The 22,411-nt window shown below is 46.7% G+C and overlaps 1 protein-coding gene across 3 annotated transcripts in view; it reads right to left on the minus strand.

Moving 5' to 3' along the window:
• Nucleotides 1–429: 429 nt before the first annotated feature.
• The window catches only part of klhl24a (kelch-like family member 24a), a 34,608-nt gene continuing 12,626 nt past the window's right edge, over nt 430–22,411 (minus strand). For all 3 annotated transcript variants that reach the window (XM_072474761.1, XM_072474760.1, XM_072474762.1), the window contains exons 2-7: nt 20,698–21,662; nt 19,231–19,415; nt 15,898–16,016; nt 10,400–10,588; nt 9,378–9,566; nt 430–7,997 (exon numbers count right to left, since the gene is read on the minus strand). In XM_072474761.1, coding sequence (XP_072330862.1) covers nt 7,800–7,997; nt 9,378–9,566; nt 10,400–10,588; nt 15,898–16,016; nt 19,231–19,415; nt 20,698–21,617 — 1,800 coding nt within the window. In that variant the 5' untranslated portion in view covers nt 21,618–21,662 and the 3' untranslated portion in view covers nt 430–7,799. The remainder of the gene's footprint in view (nt 7,998–9,377; nt 9,567–10,399; nt 10,589–15,897; nt 16,017–19,230; nt 19,416–20,697; nt 21,663–22,411) is intronic.

Consider the following 22,411-nt stretch of genomic DNA (forward strand, 5'->3'; position numbering starts at 1 on the left):
GTAATAATAATCGTTATTAGTGTCACATGTAGACTTACATTAATACTGCAATGAAGTTACTGTGCAAATCCCCTAGTCGCCACATTCCAGCACCTGTTCGGGTACACAGGGAATGTCCAATTCACATAACAAGCCCGTCTTTCGGGACTTGTGGGAGGAAACTGCAGCACCCGGGGGAAACCCACGCAGCCACAGGGAGAACGTGCAGACTCCGCACAGACAGTGACCCAAGCCGGGAATCGAACCTGGGACCCTGGCGCAGTGAAGCAACAGTGATAACCACTGTGCTACCATGCCACCCTTTCCTTCTTGATTCTGCTACATCAGCTCCTGCCTTCCAGTCATCTCTGAGGTGGGGGTGTGAATTCAATTCTACCTATTTATAGGGTACAGCACATTGACACCAACGAACAGCATAGAACAAATAGCTTGATGAGAACAGAACTTTTATTAAAAGTCACTAATCTAAATCACATACATACAGTAAAAAGTAACTTACGTGTAACAATCATTATTATTACATGCAATCAGAGTTGGTACTGCCATCTTAACACTCAACGAGAGCTGCTGTTTGCTGAACAAGTGGGCTAGCCCTCCACCCAACTCTCCTTCTTCTGGGTTCAGAGAAGGACGCTCCCACAAAAAACAACTTAAGAAGGAAAAAAAGGTTTACGCAAGTTGAAAAATCCACCTTGTGTCAATCATTTCAGGAAAAGAGAAAAAGACCAGACATTGACAGAGGGGAGGACAAATTTGGAAATTCTCGTGAATTCGATTGAACATTACAATCTTTTTCTGCTTTCTCTCCTGCCCCAGTTGGGTCACTTGCAGTACAGCTGTAGCCCACCCAAGTTGGCCAGGACAGGGGCAGACAGGGTTCTGCCTGGAGTCATTCAAGAGTTTCATGGGGTTGATGCAACTATCATTGTTCTCTCTCCATAAGGAAGCTCCTTGTTTTCACTCATTAAAATGCACAGAATCACCAAAGGATGCCAATTGAGTATGGCTTCCTTTCTAAGAGCTCTCTAAATGGTCTCATTCCCATTCCATATCCTGTAACCTTGCAAACATTCCCTTTGGAAGCTACTACTGAAAGTGCTTCCACCCCCTTTTATGATGTGGAGATGCCGGCGTTGGACATGAGGAAGGAGCGATGCTCCAAAAGCTAGTGATTCGAAACAAACCTGTTGGACTTTAACCTGGTGTTGTATACTTCTTATTGTGACCACCCTTTTAGACAGTGCTATCCAGTACATAACCATCCACATGATAAAAAGAACATAACTCCTCCCATATCCTGGTTGTTTTGCTAACTATCTTAAATCTGCCTGTGAATTAATGACCCTCCTGCCAATGGAAGATGCTTCATCTTATATGGTCACCCAAATCCCCTCGTAATTTTGAAGTGCAGTGTTCGTTTTAAAGTAATATTTTTTTTAAATGTAGAATACCCAATTAAGTTTTTCCAATTAAGGGGCAATTTAGCGTGGCCAATTCACCTATCCTGCACATCTTTGGGCTGTGGGAGCGAAACCCACCCAAACACGGGGAGAATGTGCAAATTCCACATGGACAGTGACCCAGAGCCGGGACCTCGGTGCCGTGAGGCAGCAGGGCACCATGCTGCCCCTTAAAGTAATATTTTAAAATGAAGGTCAAATGTACTGACATCAACCATCCTCACTACATTCCATACAAGAGCTCCCATAGTGCACACTGTCTCCAGAGACCGGTTTGTCGGGCTGCAAATTGTGTCTCAGGACCCAATGTCTGGTATCACTGATGCTCAAAGGCAACAACTGCAACATGCGTTTGTATAGTACCATAGTAAAACGCCCCAAGGTGCTTCATAGGAGCATAATCAAACAAAGAGTTGACACTGAGCTAAAGGCAAAAACATTAGGTGGTCAAATGCTTGATCAAAGATGTTGGTTTTAAGTCGAGTCTTAAAAGGAGGAGAGAGAGAAATGAAGAGGTGGAGAGATTGAGAGAGGAAATTCTGAAGTTTAAAGAACAATGGAAGCCACACAGTTGGACAGCTCATCTCACCATAACTCTCAAGACATCCAGGATCACTGTCAGAATTCTATTATTAAACCAAACTGTCTATACATTTCATTGCTGTGATCAAGTTTTTAAAATGCTACACCAACTTGGATTCAAATACAGTTTGTTTATATTCAGCTCGCACTGTACAACGTAAGCATAAAACAAAAGTAAAGCATTTTTCTGTCTCCAGGACAACCCAAATATTACAAAAATAACACAACCACTTTACAATCATTTAATTACAAAAAAGGTATGCCAGCTATTTACAGTATTAAAAATGTCTCATCTAGAGTGGAAACCATTCACTCACTGCTCCTCACGTACAAACTCCAAAACCATGAATGCACATCAAACAACCACACTCAGTGTACAGGTCTCTCACATTCCATGGAGAGAATACTATTTGGGTGCTGGGTGGTTTACAGATTAAAATCTAACCAAAGGGTTCAGGTAATTTATATAAAATGGATATTTGGCAGCAGGCTACAGGCCGGGATCTAATTGACGGGTCCCGGTTTTGCGATAAATCCACATAACATTGGGTTGGAGCGTTTCTGAACCTCTTTGATGGGGGAGCGGGATCGCATCTTTTAAAGCAGCTGGCATCAACAATGGCTGCGACACGCACTTTTAACTCCGTGTTTTCAAATAACGTACTGAAGGGTCTGCTCATGGGTGTAGTGACTCCTGGAGTGTGTGTTTGCTACAGCTGTGCCATGCGTCAATCGCTGCAAGGTGATTTAACTTTAAATTATGCATTAGTCAGGCAGACTGGACACAGCAATGTACTGTTCACCTGCCAACAATGGTGATCAAAAGAGACCCCCCCCCACTACATCCTCTCTTCCTGTATGGCTGGTGCAGGGCAAACCTCAAAAATGTGGCAACATTCATTCAGCATGATAGTTTTGAAGAAGATACTTAAAAGAATAAATAGATTAGTTAATAAAGGCACAGTTTACAACAACCGAAAACTTATAAATACTTAATAATCCCATGCAATCCTGAGTTGGCGGTGAGAATGACTGCTCATACCAAGGCCATTTTCTCCATGAGCCATGGTCGGTCTGTTTTCAGTTCAGGGTTCCAGCGGTCCTGGGTGACTGCAGTCATTAGTCGAGACTCCAAGTATCTTCGAGTCCATGAGTAAAATCTCTTCTGTGCCATATCTCACCGACTGGTGAAGAAGTTGCAGCGAGATGCCAGTAATACTTCTCTGTCGCACCGCTCTGTGGGAAGTTTAACCACAGCAAAGTTCTCGCTTTTACCTTGGCTTCTGCTCCGTCATTGGTGGATGTGAGAAACACTGGGAGCCACCTTGCTGTCAGACCTTCAGCTGAGCCTTTGGGTTACGCCAGGAACATAAACATGACATAAAAACAACTCTGTGTCCACCACAAGGGCTGATGTGATGACTCAGTGGCATTAATGTTGCCCTTTTGCCATCCATTTTCTTTCTGTCCATCTTCCCTTCCCTGTCTTGCCCTATTTCTCTTTCACCTCAGCAGTTATTTGGCTACGGGAATTAAAAGAGATTCTCCTCACTGGTAAGGAAGAAAAATCAATGCCTTTGTTGAGGCAGGCCCATCCCAGTATCCCAGCCATGAAAGTCCCTCATTAAATGCATGGGGTCTCGTTTGAGTTATGATTGTATCTATCCTTGGTTGAGCTCAGAAATGAAGATGACCCTGACGTGTGAATAACATCACAGCATTTCCTTCTCTGCCTCTCATGACTATTGCTTTTAGTGCCCTAGTCTTGACCTAACTGGCCCCCTATTTCCTCTATGTTCTGTCACAGCTAAAGGTCCCAGACCCTGTCCAACTTCTCATTGGCATTGAGGGGGTCATCCCTCTGTTTGGCTGAGTGCCTGGGCTAAGGAATCCATCTCACTGATAGGCTGATCATCTGGGCTGGGGAGCCAACCCCACTGATTGGCTCTTTGTTTGGACCAAAGGCCCCTCCCACTAGATGGGCATTTTATTCCTGTTCAGGAATTGCTTCCTCGCATGGTAGATTGTCTATGTTGAACGGATAGAAAACTGAGGCCAGACTGGCTGCTTGCCATGGTTGCTATTTCCTAGGGATGACATTTCTATTTGGCCCTCGTGTCTTTTCCACTCGTACTCTATTCTTTACACACCGATGCAATGCTCACACTGAAGCCAGGTCTCAGAATCTCAGCATTTCCTCAGTGGAGAACTTTGGATTGTTTCAATTCTCTGACCTCTGCTCCCTCAGCAAGCAGTGCTCGCTGATACAGTGAAACATAGAAATAGACAGTGAGATGTATTATTCACAACAAATCAGCCCTTTAACTTATCACAAAAATTATTTCAAACTGGTAATTCACATGAAGAGCAATAAAAACTCAAGTCGCCAACAGCCCCAACAAAGTGCATTCTGGGTGTTTCTTTGACACCCAGAACGGGAGGGCTGAGGGAAAAGGCAGAAGGATTTGGGGTCACAGAGTGAAGGTCGGGGCACACATATCCCATTTGTTGCAGGAACAAGGTAATCCACTCAGATAAACACAGACGTTAACTTGGCGAGGTTTCTGCCACAGGTAAAACTGGGTGCCTTGCATATTTTAGATTGGCGGTGGACACCCTAAATGCCTTATGGTCGGGGTGAATGTGCAGGAGCTACAACAAGCTCTCTGGGCTGATTGGGACGGGCACACTGACTGGATCACCATGATTTTGTTGACCTTTTTCCGAATCAGAACTCTTTGGCACATCCTTGCTTAATAATGTGGAATTAATCTCATTTAACAGAATAAAGCGCTTGCAAAATACTGATTTTCTCCTCTTAAAAATAGATCTGTGCACAAACCAGAGTTCCAGTGTCCATTTCATTGATTATTCACCCCATCCCGATGGCTTTGGACTCCACCTATTTTCATCCAACCTTCAACCCCACAGGCCACTCACTTTTCAACCTGTAACGTCCTGGTTTTACAAATCTAATCTGCAACCATCCGCAAGTTCACAGTGCTGCAAGATTTTAGCTAACCTTATTGCAATTACAATTTTCTTTCCCAAAAAGTCTCCCTTGCAGGATCAGAGGATAGATCACAATAATTGAGTGATTCACAGCAAATTGAAATGAGTTAGTTCGGATTGAGATACCCTAGGTTAGATCACCGAACTCCGGAAAGTAGTGATCAACCCTTTGATTTCCTGAAACCTCTAAAACAATGAGACATTGTGGCTGCTATGATGATAGATTGCTGGGAGGTTCACGTGATAGTGAATCAGTAGCTTGCTTCACATTGCTCTTCACTTTTATTTTCCTTGACTACATTGGAGATAAAACAATGGGAGTTTTAGGAAGAAAAGATATGCCATTTAGAAGTGCTACAATGGCATGTTCTTCTCTAAGGGGCATTGACATCTTCCACTAACTTGGCAGAGGGTTACACCTCATTTATGCAGTGACACAGGGGGTGGAATTATTTCATCTGGGGACTAAGTCCTGTGGCGGAGGTGGGAACACGCCAAATCTTCCGGCCCTGACCTCGTTGGATCTACAACCCGGTGTTTTGCACCATTTTCCATGACGGGGCATACCCGATGGTGAGTAGTCCACCCTCCTATCCTGACGCTATATTGTAAAGGCGCCTAACCTCACTGACCCACTATTGAAGGAAGAAGATGGATCTCCTGAAAATGAAGCTGGATCTCCGGGAACATCCGCTGGCTGGAAAATGGATCTCGTGCAGGACAACAAATCTGGAAGGTCCAAGTGCAGATACTTCATCTGCATCTCATAAGCGGGATGCAAATGAGTTTCATGCTGGACTCCAGCGTGTTTCCTGATCTGACATAGCGGGTACCAACAGGAGATCCCACTGTAAATTGACACTGGCGTAAAACCGATTCTTGGATCTCCTGCCGAATTCAAACCACCCCACCTCCCCTCTCACCCCCTGCCTGCCATTGAACCCGGAATACCACCGGGGGGGTCTACGTGCACAATCTGTTGTTCATGAGCTGACAGCTCCACATCTCTCTATTTCCCTTTTTGGTTTCTAAAGCTTTCATCTCTCATCCCAGTAGTATGTCTGTTACATACTTGCTACATTACTGGGGAATAATTCACATACCATCCAGCAAAGGTACATATATATACATGGTATATATAAGCCATGGTATATATAAGCCATACGCTGTATACATATTGCTGGGCTACAACCCACTCAGCAGGGTATATATACACAGTATATAACCAACTCAAACTCAACATTGTATGGAAAATAACCCATATCCAGTTGCTTCAAATGCCTAACCACTGTTGGAACTATGATCTGAAGCCAGAAATCCAGTCAGGCTTTGACAAACCAATTTCCAGAAGTGTAACTCTGGGTCTCATGATTCAAATTGAAGTAGCTGAGATACTGCCTATGGAGTGATCTTTGTAAATATCAACACTATGGCAGCACTCGTTATACTTTAGTCTGATCAATCTAATCACTTTAAATCTGTTCTCATGGTCTCTGGTTGGAAAGTCAATTCACTGAGTGCATAGGCGGGGTTGACTGTACAGTGCATATAACCAAATGCTTGCAACAAATCCTATTCACACCAATACCAAGGCAATGAAGCCCAGAAGGCACATGCCCTGTGGATCAATTCGAACTGCTCTAAGTGACAGCAGGCATGCCTCCTTAAACGATGAATGACAAATCTACCAACTGCCTCTCCTGTGAAAGAGGCAGATGTTGTTTCCCAAAATGAAGGTGCAGCAATCTCTGTGCATTTGGTGTAGTGCATCACCTCTGCACTCAGAGAGACATCTGGGAATTCAACAACAAAGCAAAGACGTTTACAGATCGTTTGAGAACATGAAAGACCCAAGATATACGAACTGGAAGGATTGGGGTCTGGTGTTAACACAGGGGATAAACCTGGCCACTGGCTCTGATGCTCTTTGTAATCCAAGACAACCAGTGCCGAGGTTTCATGCAGTCTGTATCAATTACTTATTTTGAGTAATGTGCAGGAGTTAAATAATTTGTTCCTCATGGACGTCAAAAAGACTAAATGGCGAAAGAGGAGGACATTAAGTCGGGGCACTTTTACAAGACGGTAACAACACAGTTCCACTTTACTGGGGTGAGGCCACATAGCAACAACTGATTAATGTCAAAGTGACATAGACGCTCTGATATGAAACTCCCAGTCCTGAGCTTGGAAAAGGCCTCGGCAGCTATGGTTCCTAGTTGTCTCTGACTGACTCAAAAATCAAGACTTCCGCTTGGATATCCCACTTGTTTCCTGAACCCAGAAAGTTCTATGCCAGAACGTGAACAGGTTTTTTTGTATTTATGTATTTTTTAAAAAATTATCAATTACCTTCTGATGGATGGTGTTTGATCCTATGGTATTAGATGGTGGCACTAAACACACCGCTGACAATCCAGTACCTAGCTATGGTTATCTGAGGGATGCTGGAATAATAATTATTATTATATGTGCAAATGGCATAATTATTGCCTGCAATGCCACAGCTTTGGTACACTTGTCACTGTGACCTCAGTACACAAGAAAGACATTGTTGATCTATACCTCTAGTGTTGCAATAAACATTTAAAAAAAACAAGGCTCAATGTCTGGAAGAGTACGCTACAGTAAAACAATTGTCTAATATAGAACCTGCAGAGGCCGACTCTGGTCCCTCCATAGGAAGTTATAGTGTGGTTGTGCCTCTTTGCCACTCAGTTTTGGGTGGGTGCTGGAGACCCCTGCTCAGGGCCTGTACTTCTCATTATATCTGTGGATTGTCACACAGCCGTGGTAAGAGATGGGCCTGGGCATGGCGGCCATTGCTGTGATGATTCCCGTGGCTGGGTCGTAGCACGTGATGGTATCAGTGGCCTCTCCGGTTTCCTTTCTGCCGCCTAGGACGTAGACCTTGCCGTTACACACAGACATGCCGCAACTCTCCTGCATGACACAGGGAAAAGGAACTTGCATCAGGAACAATCATATCACAGAAAGACATTCGTACCTTCATTATCTATTACTGGGGTAACAGTGAATGCATTAACAGGCAACATTGACGCTGTGCAGTCTGGTTTGAACAGCATTTCCTATCATTCTATCTTTACTGAGGACACTGTAAGTCGTCACTAACCCCCAATTGGCCACTGGAGTTCCTCAATCAGACTGTATCAGTGGAGACACACAGTCAGTGACACAGAGTGCTGGGGGAGAAGGGTTACTGAGCGACAGTGTGAGGGAGCTGGATCATTGTCAGTAGAGATACAGGACGGAATTTGCCAGTTCCCCCATTGCCTGGATATCTGGTCCCGATGAAGTCAATGGAATTTTGAATGGATCACACATTTGCTGCCCCCTCCCCCCCACCGTGACAGGGCCTTAAAATTCACTCACAGATGTGTTTAATCTGAGCAGCTTCATCGCACACTGGGCTCAGTAAAACACATAGGACAAATATTTTGTAAGAAAATTGAATGGAAAACGAAATACGGAACAGGCTTTAATAATTTACTGCAGCTCTTCTGTGTGATTCAATAGCCTCTAATGAAGGTAGTCCTCACTGTCTTGCTTTCTCTTTCTCCCTGACCAGCTGTTGTCCATCACTGTGTGCCACTCTAATCCTCTCACCATGTGTGTTTCTCTCTTATCTAGTCTTGTTCGCTGTCCCTTGCACTAATAGAACAAATAAACAGTCAATAGTGATAGACCGAAAGCCCAGGGCCTAACCTGATCTTACCTATTTGCCTCTCTCAACACAGATTCCCAGCTTAATGGCACCATGGCTGAGCTTCCACTCCCTAATCCTGGAATTTGGACTGGGAATTTCTGATTCAGCATTCTTGGCACACATTGGGAGCAGATGTAAGGAAACCCTAAAATGTACATCCTTGATAGACAGATTTTTAATCAGGAAAGGAATCATGTGTTATGGGGATAAGGCAGAAAGTGGTGTTGAGTATTATCACATCAAATCAGTCATGCTCACTGAATGGGGGAGCAGACCGAATGGGCCGAATGGCCTACCTCTGCTCCTACGTCTTATGGATATTCTCCGTGTTGAAAGTTGGAAAACCAAAGGCAGTAAGTTCCGAATTTCCTACTTTATACTTCCCAGAGTTCACCCAGCACTAAAGCACGAAATGCCATTCATTGAACTTAGTTCAGTTGACCTACTGTCGCCAGGCTGGTATCAGTGAGTTCAGCACAACGGAGGGAGGACTGAGACCAAACCACCCGGTACAGACCATTTCAGAAACAGCAAGATCAGCTGACATGGTGGACACAGCCATCGTGGATGTGCTGAGGAGGGTTTGACATAGGTACCTGTCTGCTGAAGGTATTCACCACATGCATCCAGTAGTCCTCCACTGGGTCATAGCAGAAGATGGCCTTGGTCAGACCCCCGGCCACGTACAAAAGGCTGTTCAGGGACACTGCGGTAATGCATCGTTTAGCAACGGGAATGGGTGCTCGCAGCAGCCAATCATTAGTGGTTGGGTCATAACATTGAACCTGTCAGAGAGCAGCAGGGAAGCCAATTAATGCACATATGGTCACTGTAACAAACATGAAAATACATATAACATACAACAAACACAAAAATAAACACATGGGTATGTAGCCAGCATTCAAAATACACGGGGACAGTGGGCGAATTTGTCTCTGTGAGCCCCCAAAGTTCAACCATGGAGGTGGCCAATCAGAGAAGATTCACCCCGACATGTAGAAATGACAGATTCTCTAGGAATTGTTCATCCAATCACAGGCTGTTTCTCTCCCATGATTGCTGCTGATAGGCCTACTAGTGTTTCCTGCAATTTTGTTTATTCGGCATCGGTGCGGCCAACATTTGTTGCCCATCCCTAATTGCCCTGGGGTAAGTGCAGGTGTGCCCCCTCATTGAATGCAGTCCAGTAGCTTGCTCGGCCATTTCAGAGGGCAATCTAAAGTCACGCCCATTGCTGTGGACCTGGAGTCACATGTTTGGCCACACCAGCTAAAGAAAGCAGGTTTCTATCCCTAAAGGACATTAGAAAAGCAGAGGGGCTTAGCACTAATCGATGGTCATTTCATGGTCACCATTACTGAGACTGGCTTTATATTCCAGATTGAGTACAAATTCCACCAGCTGCCATGGTGAGATTTGAACCCCTGTCCCCAGAGCATTAGCCTGGGCCTCTGGGTTACTAGTCCAGTGACATTACCACTACACCACTGTCTCCCCGAAGATGTGCGAGTTTAGACTTGGGCATGAGATTTTAAAAATTATAAATAAAATGGTGGTACATCAAATGCCAAATACATGAGAGGCAAGACTCTTCAAACAGGGATTATTTGATGCATACCTTATCAGAGCATGTGTTGTCATCAGGCCCTCCTCCAATCACAAAGAGCTTACTGGCACAGCTGACGACAGCCGGTGAGCTGACTGCCTCTTTGAGTGGCGCAACCTCGACCCAACGGTTGGAGAAAGAGTCGTAACACTCTACGCTGCTCAGTCGATTCTGACCATCATAGCCTCCCACAGCATACACCTGGAGCAGTGCAAAGTCAAGAAAAACTGCTCAAGTCAATGGAGAACTTTCGAAGTAGCTTTCACCAAGGTCCCTGAAAAAAATAGGAATGTCCCCCTTGGTTCTGTACCTCTAACCCAGACTCCTATTCACGCAGGTATTTGAACAGGATCTTCAGTTAGAAAACTGCAGCTATTCGTAAATAGGCCACACTTACTGCTGGGTGCACTCAAACACTTTGGCAGGAGTCTTTCACAGCTGCAATGGGCAGGCTCCAATTTTCCTGGCATAGTTGTGGGGACTCCTGTTCCAGTGAGGGGGCATGTTTGCTGGTACTGTTGGGGACGGCTCTCATCATCTATGAACCTTAAAGACTTTATTCTTTTGAACTTTGACTCACTAGATTCTCATGGCACAGTTGACAGATGAGGATGCCATATTGTTACATTTTAATCTGCCTACTTGCCTTTTCCCACTGGGAGAGTTAGAGCAGGTGTGAGCATATCATCTTTCCTCCATGTTGGAGATAGCGGAGGTGGGGTGCTTCACAGTGTATAAATATTATGGGGTGGGGAGGGGGTTGCCGTGACAACGTATGCAGCAGCACCATATGCTACATTATCAAATAACATCACTTTTGCATCAAATATCCTATTATTTTAATTAAAAAGCAAACACAACCACATTGTCAGTCCCAGTGGCTCAATCTTGGTGATATCTGTTTTTATATCCCTGTGGAAAATGGGGAAAGGGCAGGGAGCAGGATACAAGCAGATAGTTCCATCTGAAGAGTTGAATGGACTCTGCCTGTACTGCAATTTATTCTTGAGGGGTCGTTTCCAACAGGAAGAGCTAATAATACAATCACTTTAATGAATTTCTTTCATCTTCATGGTAAGGAATGTAAAGGACCCCCTCCATTCAATCCCGTCAAACATTCCCTGATCAGATACAACAGGGGTTAGATATAGGGTAAAACTTCTGCTGCACTGTCCCATCCCTCAAAATGCTCTCTGTATGCCAGGAAGTAAGAAATACAACAGATCTGAGAACAAAGACAGGATCAACAGGACACGAGGGACTGAACGACATTTGAAAGACTGAAGACAATGGGCGGGATTCTCCGTTAGTCGATGCCGAAATCGGGAAAGGCGATTGGGCGGAGAATCAGTTCCGACACCAAAATCGCGGATGGCGCCAATTTGATGGCAAATCGCAATGCTCCAGCACCTCGACAGCAGTATCAATGCTTTCCAGAAAGCACGTACAGTAGACACTATTTGCATATCATTGTGGGCCCAACCCGATATTCTCCGGGGCCTCCGTGATTCTCCGCCTCCGATGGGCCACGTTCCCGACGGCATGGTTCGCTTGTGCTTTTCAAAATCGTGAAACCAGCGTGGCGGCTGCTGAGGCAGGGAGAGAGGGTACAAACAATGTCCAACATCACCATAGTTTGCTGACAGTTGTGCCGCTGGCCGGGGTGGGGGCTTCTGACAGGGCCGGGAGAAGTAGTGGGGAGTGGCCGGTGGATGGGCTCTGGGGTCGGGGTGGACGGGCACGTAATACCATTGCCGTAGCCGGCAAGGCAGCTAGCCGGCAAGGCAGCCATAAATCTGCGCACATCGCTAACAGCACACTTTGAACTTAGTGCCATGGGTGGTATAGATGTCCCCCCAGATCACCCTACTAGGTGCCCTCTGGCCCCAGCCAACCCATCAGCTGTATGGACGTGCTCCAGCATAACCAGTGCCATCTTGTTGGCTGGGATGAGTGTGTGTGTGGGGAGTGTAATGTGTATGTGCGGCTGCAGCTTGTCAGCCTCCTGAGTGTCAATCACGGACCCGGCGAATCCCACACCATTTCTCATTGGGAGCGATTATGTTCCACGCGACACCGGTGATAGCCCCTTAATAGTAGCGGAATCGGTCCACGTGTGGCGCCAGTTTTTCTTTTTTTTAAATAAATTTAGAATACCCAATTATTTGTTTTCCTAATCAGGGAGCAATTTAGACTGGCCAATCCACCTAGCCTGCACATCTTTGGTTGTAGGGGTGCAAACACGGAGAGAATGTGCAAACTCCACATGGACAGTGACCCGGGACCGGAGTTGAGCCTGGGTCCTCAGCGCCGTGAGGCAGCAGTGCTAACCAGTGCACCACGGGCCGCACAATAGCGCCAGTTTTTCTGTTGTGAAAGTCCACGAATTCTGCGTTGGCGTCAACACTTCGCGTCAGAAATGGAGAAACCCGCCCAATGTATTGTCAAAACAGTGCAGAGAGAGAGACGAGGACTAGCTGACAAACAGCCAATGCTGAACAAAGAAGGTAAGGATAAATTTATGTGTGCTATTGTCTAAACAGTTATTATATTACCTTGGTGCTGATACGTTAAAAAAAACTATCATTATAGTTTTCTAAGCCATGGTAACTGGTTTGAACTAATTGGTGTTTCAGGTTTACATAACCCATGTCCCTGAAAGAAACTAGAATATTCCAGATGATTTAACACGTACAATTGGATGTTGCAGAAGCCTATCAGGGAACCTTTGGCACACCCGTTGCTAGGTGTTGAGGTTTTCCTTTCAAACCTTAATTAGCTCCGGCCTCTTCACTTACTGAACCTGCAACGACCTGCTCACAACAACCAGCGAGAAACTCCCTGCTGCTTTCTGAACTGGGACCAGCGCAGGGAAGCAGGTTGACCAGGAGGAGTATGGTCGGGGAGCAGTGGATAAGGCAGGGCTACTCAATCCATGGTCAGCTGCGGGCTCCCACTTCGCAACAGCAGGTCTTAACCCTCTAATGCACACTTGTTCTCCCTGGTATTGTTTTCCCAACAGGAAGTGGAGATGAAGGGGCCGGTTTTGCAAGCAGCACAAGCTGCCACGGTTTAAGTGCTCTGCGGATGGCAGGTGATACACCTGGGCCCCTTGAAGACAGTGTTAGACGGTTAATCAGATAGTGGAGGAGTGATGTTACATGTATGCCAGCCCCAGGAGGGGAGATGCCCAAGAAAGGACATTACTGAAACAGTTAGGTTTTTATGATGAAACAAAATCTTTCCTGATCTCTTTTTTGCTGGTATCAGCCACGGATGAGCAGATATATACTTATAGATCATAGAATTTACAGTGCGGAAGGAGCCATTCAGCCCATCGAGTCTGCATCGGCTCTTGTAAAGAGCACCCAATTTAAGCCACACCTCCTCCCCATCCCCGTAACCCCACCCAACCTAAGGTCAACTTAACATGGCCAATCCACTTAACCTGCACATCCTTGGACTGTGGAGGAAACCCACGTTAACCCACCTACTTAATCTCACAATTCTGCAGGGTGAGGTTTGAAGCACCAGGTTTCTTGATTTGTAATTCCTGGCCCAGAACCACCACCTTGGTCTTTACCCAGAGCCGTGAAATTGTGGAACTCCCTACCACAGAGTGATTGAAACAAATTGTATGGATGTGTTTAAGGGGAAGCTAATCAAGCATATGAGGGAGAAGAGAATAGAGGGTTACAATAGTAAATGTAGATGAGGAAATTTAAGAGGAGGTTTCAGTGCACTGGCATTGACTGGATGGGTTGAATGGCTAATTTCTGTGCCATTTATCATGTATAATCCTATGTAATGTCAGGGTATCTATCCTAATCACACATTCTGTACTCAATGGGAGCATGGGCCAAAAGAACTGGGGGGCAGGGTTCTCTGTTTCTCCTGCAGCGCACCCATGCCCACGGGCTTCCTGGCGGCGTGGGGTGGCCATAATGGGAAATCCTATTGGAAGGTGGTGGGAGCGGAGAATCCCGCTACCAACGAGGGTGCGCTACCGAGGAACACGTGGCTGGCAGACCAAAGAATCCCGCCCTTGATTCTCCCTTCAATTCAGCTTCCCTAATGCCGATATGGGTTCACTGGAATTAATAGGGAAACAGCAGCAGAAATTAGGGGCTAATAAAAGGCAAAGGTGACAAGTGAGCTTATTGTAAAACTATATTTTCCCCCTACTCTGCAGCTGAATCAAGGAATGCCAGCTTAAAAACCCATTGTCCTCCTATGTCTTTCTACGTGGTCCAGTGTTACAACTGATCAAGGGGTCTTCAGCAGCACACTTCAAACCCAAGACCTCCTCTGCCTAAAGGGAAGGGCGACCATCCTCAAGTTCCACTCCAAGTCACACACCAGCCTGATCTGGAACTACATCGCCGTTCCCTTATTGTCGCTTTGTCAAAATCCTGGCACTGTGAGAGCACCATCACCGCACAGAATTCACATGTTTAAACTGACAGAGCACAGTTAATTTTGTTGTCACCATTTGAAAAGTACTTGCTGCAGTGTAAAAGACGCTTTTCTCCTCTCCATATAACTCCCAACTCCAGGCTTTGAGTTTTGAAGAAGAGCAGTGGAGGTATCCAGGCTGGCCTGGCCAATATTTATCCCTCAACCAAAATCACAAAAACGCATTATCGGGTCAATCACATTGCTGTTTGCGACTGCCCATGTTTCCAACATCAGTCACGACACTTCAATGATACTTCATTGATTAAAACACTTTGTGACATGCTGCGGTTGTGAAAGATGCTACAGAAATGGCACTCTAGCACACCAGCTAAGAGCTGACATAATGTTAGTGAGGATTCCAAGGAGTTGCCTGTCCATGTTAAGGTTGGTCCAACCTGTCCTGTTCTCGTTCTAATTAATGCCTGGATCTGCACTGCCATGGGAATCATTCCCGGATATCTTCTCTTCATTCACTCCAACCGTTCTATGAGCTAGCATGTGATACACCTTTCATTTTTGAGGCCTAAATTGATCATAGTCTTGAAGGTATCAAATGACAAAAACATGGCTGAAAAGATGAGTTTTAAGACAGGTGGACGTATTTAGAGAGGCAATGCAGAAAGTAGGCCTAGGTGGCTGAAGACACTCCCATGACTGTAGGGGGCGGACTGCACAAGAGACCAGAGTTGACGGAATAGTGAGTTTGGAGGGAACAGGATAGTATCACTGGAGGAGATAGTAAAGATACTGGGTAGGGGGCAAGGCACAAACTGAAAACCAGCAGTCGATCATCTCGCCTGTTACTTTACTAGTCAGTGCACGTCCCACACAGCCATTAAAGGAGCTCGTTCAGAGCTGTTTTTGAAAGAGACAGGTTCAAACAACTATCATTCACTACAACAATAATTTCTTTGAATAATCATCTCTTTTGAATTAACTCTCAAATTGCGTTTAATTGAAAAAATTAAATGTTTGAAAGGTGTTTGTTTTTTTATTTGGTGTTTAGCAAAATTAGAGTTAAAAATTCTGGTTGGCTTAAAATCTCTTGTTACCTTGCCAAGAAGGACAGCCATCTTGTGGCGCCACCTGCCTTTGTTTAAACATGCTACTCGCATCCAGATGTTCAGCTGGGAGTTGTACATCCACACATCACGACTGTTGATTCTGCCACCTGTTAAACACAAAGCGTGAAACTAAACACCAGGCTTGAGGTTAGGCTAGAAATAGAGCTTGTGCTATGGTTTTATTGCCTTGGGACTTCAAGTAAAGAAATGGCCTATTCACTATTGTTAGTCTCAGGCCTTCATTTGACTGGAGATGGGTCTTTGCTGGATTTTTGAGGAGCCCATGGGCCTCATCTGGACTGTGGAAGAAACCTGTGTTAGGTCTCCATTACCCATGGAAGAAGTGAAGAAGATGATAAGAAATATTATACAATCTTCAACGATTATGTTCAGTCACAAGGCTAGTAGATTCATAGTGAAATGCATTCTTGTGCTACATTGTCAGTACAACATAAAGGGATACATTTTCCGGTCCCGCCTGTTGTGGGAATCATTGCAGGTGGGACGGAAAGTTTGACGGGCCATTGAAAGATCTGTTGACCTCAGATGGGAATTTCTGGTCTTGGCCCTGTAATCCAGTAACCCCACCTAACCTTTTGAATACTAAGGAGTAATTTATCATGGCCAATCCACCTCACCTGCACATCTTTGGACTGTGGGAGGAAACCGGAGCCCCCGGAGGAAACCCCCGCAGACACGGGGAGAAAGTGCAAACTCCACACAGTCACACGAGGCCGGAATTGAACCCGGGACCCTGGAGCTGTGAGGCAGCAGTGCTAAACACTCTGCCGCCCCCAAACATCTTCAGTTATTGCTGGTCATTTCCCTTTCTTTGCCATCCACACCTGAGGTAAAAGCACCAAGTGGGATTTGGGACGCCTATTTTTCTGTTTATCCTCCCCCAGCATGAACCATTTGTATCATGTCAGGATTCGATTCACGATCCGGGATACATGGTTCATGGTTCATATTTTGTCGTAACTCCGGCGCCGATCTAGCCCCCGAAGAACAGGAGACTTACTGGGCCTGGAGGCCCATTGACGCCGGCGCCGCTCACACCGGTTTTGACGCCGACGTCAACACTTGGCCGCGATATCGGAGAATCCTGGCCACGGATCCGTTCTGAGACTGTGGCGTGAATTCACACAGAAACACATAGATGTGGCCGTACACAACTGGCATCCCCGGAAACAAAGAGACACGCTGGCGAAGCTTTTCATTTGTGCACTCATCAGGACAGATGCAAGAAGGCCAAAATTCAAAAGGGAACAACAATTTATGCTGCATCAGAAAAGGGGTGCTGATTGGTTGACAAAAGTGGCCTCTGATTGGTGCAGCCATTGTCATGGAGAAGGAAATGACTTCTTAGCAGTGTTGCGTTATTGGTGGATCCCATTGAAACCAGAGCACCAACAATCAGAGATAAGACTTTTAATGGGAACTGGGATTTGAACTGAAAATGTGTTCTCCAAGGCTCCATGATGGTGCGGCCAAGATAAGAAGAGTCTAAATACTGCTTCACCACAGTGTAATGTGCCTTTTCAAAAATCGTAGGAAGCAGCTCACAGGAGAAATTTAAAATGATCTTTTGTCTGCCAGTTAGAGCATTCTTGTTCCAGTTTGTGAATCAATCTCCATCTTCAATGAACTGATCCTCTCCGTGGATTGCCTCTTCTTGCCCCAACCCCAACACCATATTGCCCCTGCACCTGCTCGGCTTCCCGGGCTGCTGACCAAATTTCTTGCTTCTTCTGAGCAGTTTGCTGTTGCAATGCAGATGAGGTACAACCACTAAAATGTTTCAGGCCTCCACCCACCTCCACTGAGTGGTCAGTGGACTCACCCTCCCCACCTCCTGCCCACGGGAAGTGGTCATTTGGAAGTTGAGAACAGTGTGTTCTCCTTAGCTACTGTTAAGGACATGTGTGTATGAGAGGGAGGGAAAGAATGGGAGCGAGGTCAGCTGGAACGAGGAGGGTGAAGATAAGAGGAAGGGAAGGTCAGAGAAGGTGAAGCAGAGGGAGCAGGGAGAGCAAGCAGTATAGACACTGAGGGGGAGAGAGAGACAAACAGGCAGGGTGAGAGAAATGCGATGGTAGTGAGTGGCAGGGAAAGAGCAAGTGTCAATTCAGAGAGTAGGCAGACAAGGTGCTAATAAAGAGAGTGAAAATAAGTTAAAAGAGGGGTAAAGGGGTTGAAAGGGAGTCCCAGAGTGTGAAAGGACAGTGTCTGACCCACTGTCCCACCCAGTCCCAGAGTGTGAACGGACAGTGTCTGACCCACTGTCCCACCCAGTCCCAGAGTGAGAAAGGACAGTGTCTGACCCACTGTCCCACCCAGTCCCAGAGTGTGAAAGGGCAGTGTCTAACCCACTGTCCCACCCAGTCCCAGAGTGTGAAAGGACAGTGCCTGACCCACTGTTCCACCCAGACCCAAAGTGTGAAAGGGCAGTGCCTGACCCACTGTCCTACCCAGTCCCAGAGTGTGAAAGGACAGTGTCTGACCCACTGTCCTACCCAGTCCCAGAGTGTGAAAGGACAGTGTCTGACCCACTGTCCCACCTAGCCCCAGAGTGTGAAAGGTAGTGTCTGACCCACTGTCCCACCCAGTCCCAGAGTGTGAAAGGACAGTGTCTGACCCACTGTCCCACCCAGTCCCAGAGTGAGAAAGGACAGTGTCTGACCCACTGTCCCAGCCAGTCCCAGAGTGTGAAAGGCGAGTGTCAGGCCCACTGTCCTACCCAGTCCCACTGTGTGAAAGGGCAGTGTCTGACCCACTGTCCCACCCAGTCCCAGTGTGAAAGGAGTGTCTGACCCACTGCCCCACCCAGTCCCAGAGTGTGAAAGGGCAGTGCCTGACCCTCTGTTCCACCCAGTTCCAGAGTGTGAAAGGACAGTGTCTGACCCACTGTCCCCGTCCCAGAGTGTGAAAGGGCAGTGCCTGACCCTCTGCCCTACCCAGTCCCACTGTGTGAAAGGACAGTGTCTGACCCACTGTCCCCGTCCCAGAGCGTGAAAGGGCAGTGCCTGACCCTCTGTTCCACCCAGTCCCACAGTGTGAAAGAGCAGTGCCTGACCCACTGTCCTACCCAGTCCCACTGTGTGAAAGGGCAGTGCCTGACCCACTGTCCCACCCAGTCCCAGAGTGTGAAAGGACAGTGTCTGACCCACTGTCCTACCCAGTCCCACTGTGTGAAAGGGCAGTGCCTGACCCACTGTCCTACCCAGTCCCACTGTGTGAAAGGGCAGTGCCTGACGCTCTGTTCCACCCAGTCACACAGTGTGCCTGACCCATTCAATCTCTGTACATGGATTCACTTACCTGACACAAGAATGTCATTCCTCAGGGCGCAGACAGCATATTCAGATTTGGTGAACTCTGGGAGTTTAGCCAGCGATTTCCACTCTCCAGTCATTGGGTCATAGCATTCAGTGTAAGGCAGATTGAAGCCTCCCACTCGCTCACAGCCTCCCACCACCACAATAACCTCGGAGTGACCCGTGGACCTGTGGGGAGGAGGAGCAAAAGACAAAGGTTAGGATGAGTACTCACACTGGATAGCAAACTACTACAAAACACCTATAGGCCAAGAGTGGACATGTGGACACTGCACAAATCCAAGTTAGTCTACGCCAATGTCCCCATTAAACTTGAGAGATAATAAGGTGATGAAATGGCACGTGGCACATCTCTCCTCAGTGAGCAGTACTATTCTGAAACATCTCTGTGACTGAGGTGGGGTGTTGGGAGGGAAGATCAGTGTTTCCTGCATTCCCATTATGAGGTCTTTTAAACACTGGCAGCCCAATTCCAACCCAAACCTTATGCATAGGGCGGCACGGTGGCAGAGTGGTTAACACTGCTGCCTCACAGCACCAGGGACCCAGTTCAATTTCGCCCTTGGGTGACTCTGTGTGGAGTTTGCACCTTCTCCTCGTGTCTGCGTGGGTTTCCTCCGGGTGCTCCGGTTTCCTGCCATAGTCCAAAGAGGTGGATTACCCATGCTAAAGTACCCCTTAGTGTTCAAAGATGTGCAGGTTATGTGGGATAGGGAGTGGGCCAAGGTAGGGTGCTCTTTCGGAGGGTGGGTGCTGACTCAATGGGTTGAATGTACCCCTTCTGCACTGTAGGGATTTTATGATGTACCAGCTATACGCCATTTAGACCGAGTTACCAAATTACAGCCAATTAATAAGAGTGTATCTGATTTAGATGGGTCCATGTGTCCGGAACTGGACCAACAAGATCTAACCACATATATCACAGATCTCCACATCTACTCATTATATGGATACTTTCAGCCTCATTCCCCATCTAACGAGTGGCCACCCAAATAATTCTGCCATGGTTAGGCCTCCAGTCAGCTTATCACACGACAGGGGAGTCAGTGGTGCAGTGGTATCATGCCTGGACGAGTAATCCAGAAACCCAGTGTACTGCTCTGGAGACCTAGGTTCGAATCCCACCAGGGCAGGTGGTGAAATATGAATTCAGCAAGATTCTGGAATTAAACGTCTAATGACGACCATGAAGTCATTGTAAAAATACATCTGGTTCACTAATGCCCTTTCAGGAAGGAAATCTGCCATCCTTACTTGGTCTCGCCTACGTGTAACTCCAGACTCACACAATGTGGTTGACTCTTAACTGCCCCCTGAAATGGACTTGCAAACTGGTTCAAGGCTAGGTCTTGCCAGCGATGCCCACATCCCATAAAAGAATGAAGAAAAAGAGAACATGGTGAATTTGGGGGCATTTCAAACAAGGGAGCCTGGTACTTGTTCCCACCTGCGAGGCCTTGTCCGTGGTGACATCATCTCATTGCCCAGCACATGGTACCTCCTAGCCTCATGCAGGAGTTGGTAGCAGTCAGGAGAGTTCTGGAGTAGCTGGTTCCCTTCCACCGTCTGCACAAAGTAATTGGGATGCAAGAGGGGGAGCCTGACGTGAGTTAGCAGCTCCTTCATTATGGGCCTCCTGCGGTCAATGTCATGATAGATCCAACGCATCACCGACTCGTATGCCATTTCTTCCTTGCCGATGACCAGATCGTCACTGGAGACATAATCGATAAGCTCATCCTTCTCCAGTCCCAGGAACTCCTCGTGCAGGGCAACCTCGGAGAACGTCTGCAGGCCGAAGCCTCTGCACTTGGAGTGCAGTGACTTCAGGGAGTGGGTGTCCGCAAACTTCTGGATGCCCAGGCAGTTGCAGGGGTCAAGCTGCTCCTCCAAGAACTTGGCACAGGCATCGCGGATGGCGCTGATCTGGAAGAGGCTGGATGTCTCGAAGAGGTATTGCACATTGTCCGTGGTGATCCTCACCTTTCCCGTGTAGACATACTGCAGGAACTGGTCCATGGCACTGGCAAAGATTCCGTTGATCTCAACCAGCATCTCCCTGCTCTCGCGGTGGTCATTGCAGAACATGGCCCTGAAGTAGCTGCTGCAGGAGGAGAGGATGGCTCGGTGGCAGGGGAACTCACGACCCTCCACGCAGATAACCACATCAGTGAAGAGGCGGCTGTCCCTGAACTCGTTCAGCATCTCCAGGATGCTCTCGGCATGGGATGGGCCCAAGGAGAAGTCAAAAATGTCTTGGTTCACTATGGGCTTCTGGTCCACTTCAAAGACTTTGCGTTTGGTCACGGGTGAGTCACAAAAATGACTTTCGTCCCTGTTAATCCGCCGTCCTAGTATCAGCACCATGGCTTTACCTGTTCACTTAGTGCAATGAGACACTCCTTTGTTATCCTGAAAGAGAGAGACATATTCAATTAAAATCTCAATGATAATATTTACACATGATACAGTAAAGATATTAGTTCACCATTTCTTATATATTGTATACAGTGGTAGTGTTATCAGGAGCAAAGGGGTAATAATACCACTCTACATCAGGGCAGTGATGTGTTGGGTGCTCTGGATCCGTGGAACACATACAGGCCACCAACACTTAAAATAGTACAACACTATTTTATTAATTTAGAAACTGTTGCACTACTTTCACTGTGGGTTAACACGATGTTAGATTAAACTAAAGACCTATGCCTGTCCTAACCAGTCTATGCACTCAGCGCATGGTGAAGATCTGTGCTGTAAGTTGTAAGCTCTGTCTTTCCAGGAGGCTGCACCCCGAATGAGCGGGAACCCCTGTCTTTATAGTGAGTGTGCTCTAACTGGTGATTGGCTGCGGTGTTGTGTGTGTTGATTGGTCTTGCTGTGTGTCCATCAGTGTGTGTGTGTCTGCACCATGATATACTGGTGTATATTATGACATCCCCCCTTTTATAAAAGAATGTATGCGTGTGGCAATAAATAATGTATGGTGAGAATGTTCCTAACTACGTGTGGGGTGCGAAGACATATTTACAGGACTACGTACATGAGAATTAAGCTATTTAATGGGAAGGTGCCTGGTGCAGAGAAGCAGTATGCAACAAGAATAACGAGACCAACACTATATACAAACCAGGGGCAAAATTCTCCGGAAACGGCGCGAT

This window comes from Scyliorhinus torazame, chromosome 14 (genome assembly GCF_047496885.1).
Source record: "Scyliorhinus torazame isolate Kashiwa2021f chromosome 14, sScyTor2.1, whole genome shotgun sequence".
Lineage (NCBI taxonomy): Eukaryota > Metazoa > Chordata > Chondrichthyes > Carcharhiniformes > Scyliorhinidae > Scyliorhinus > Scyliorhinus torazame.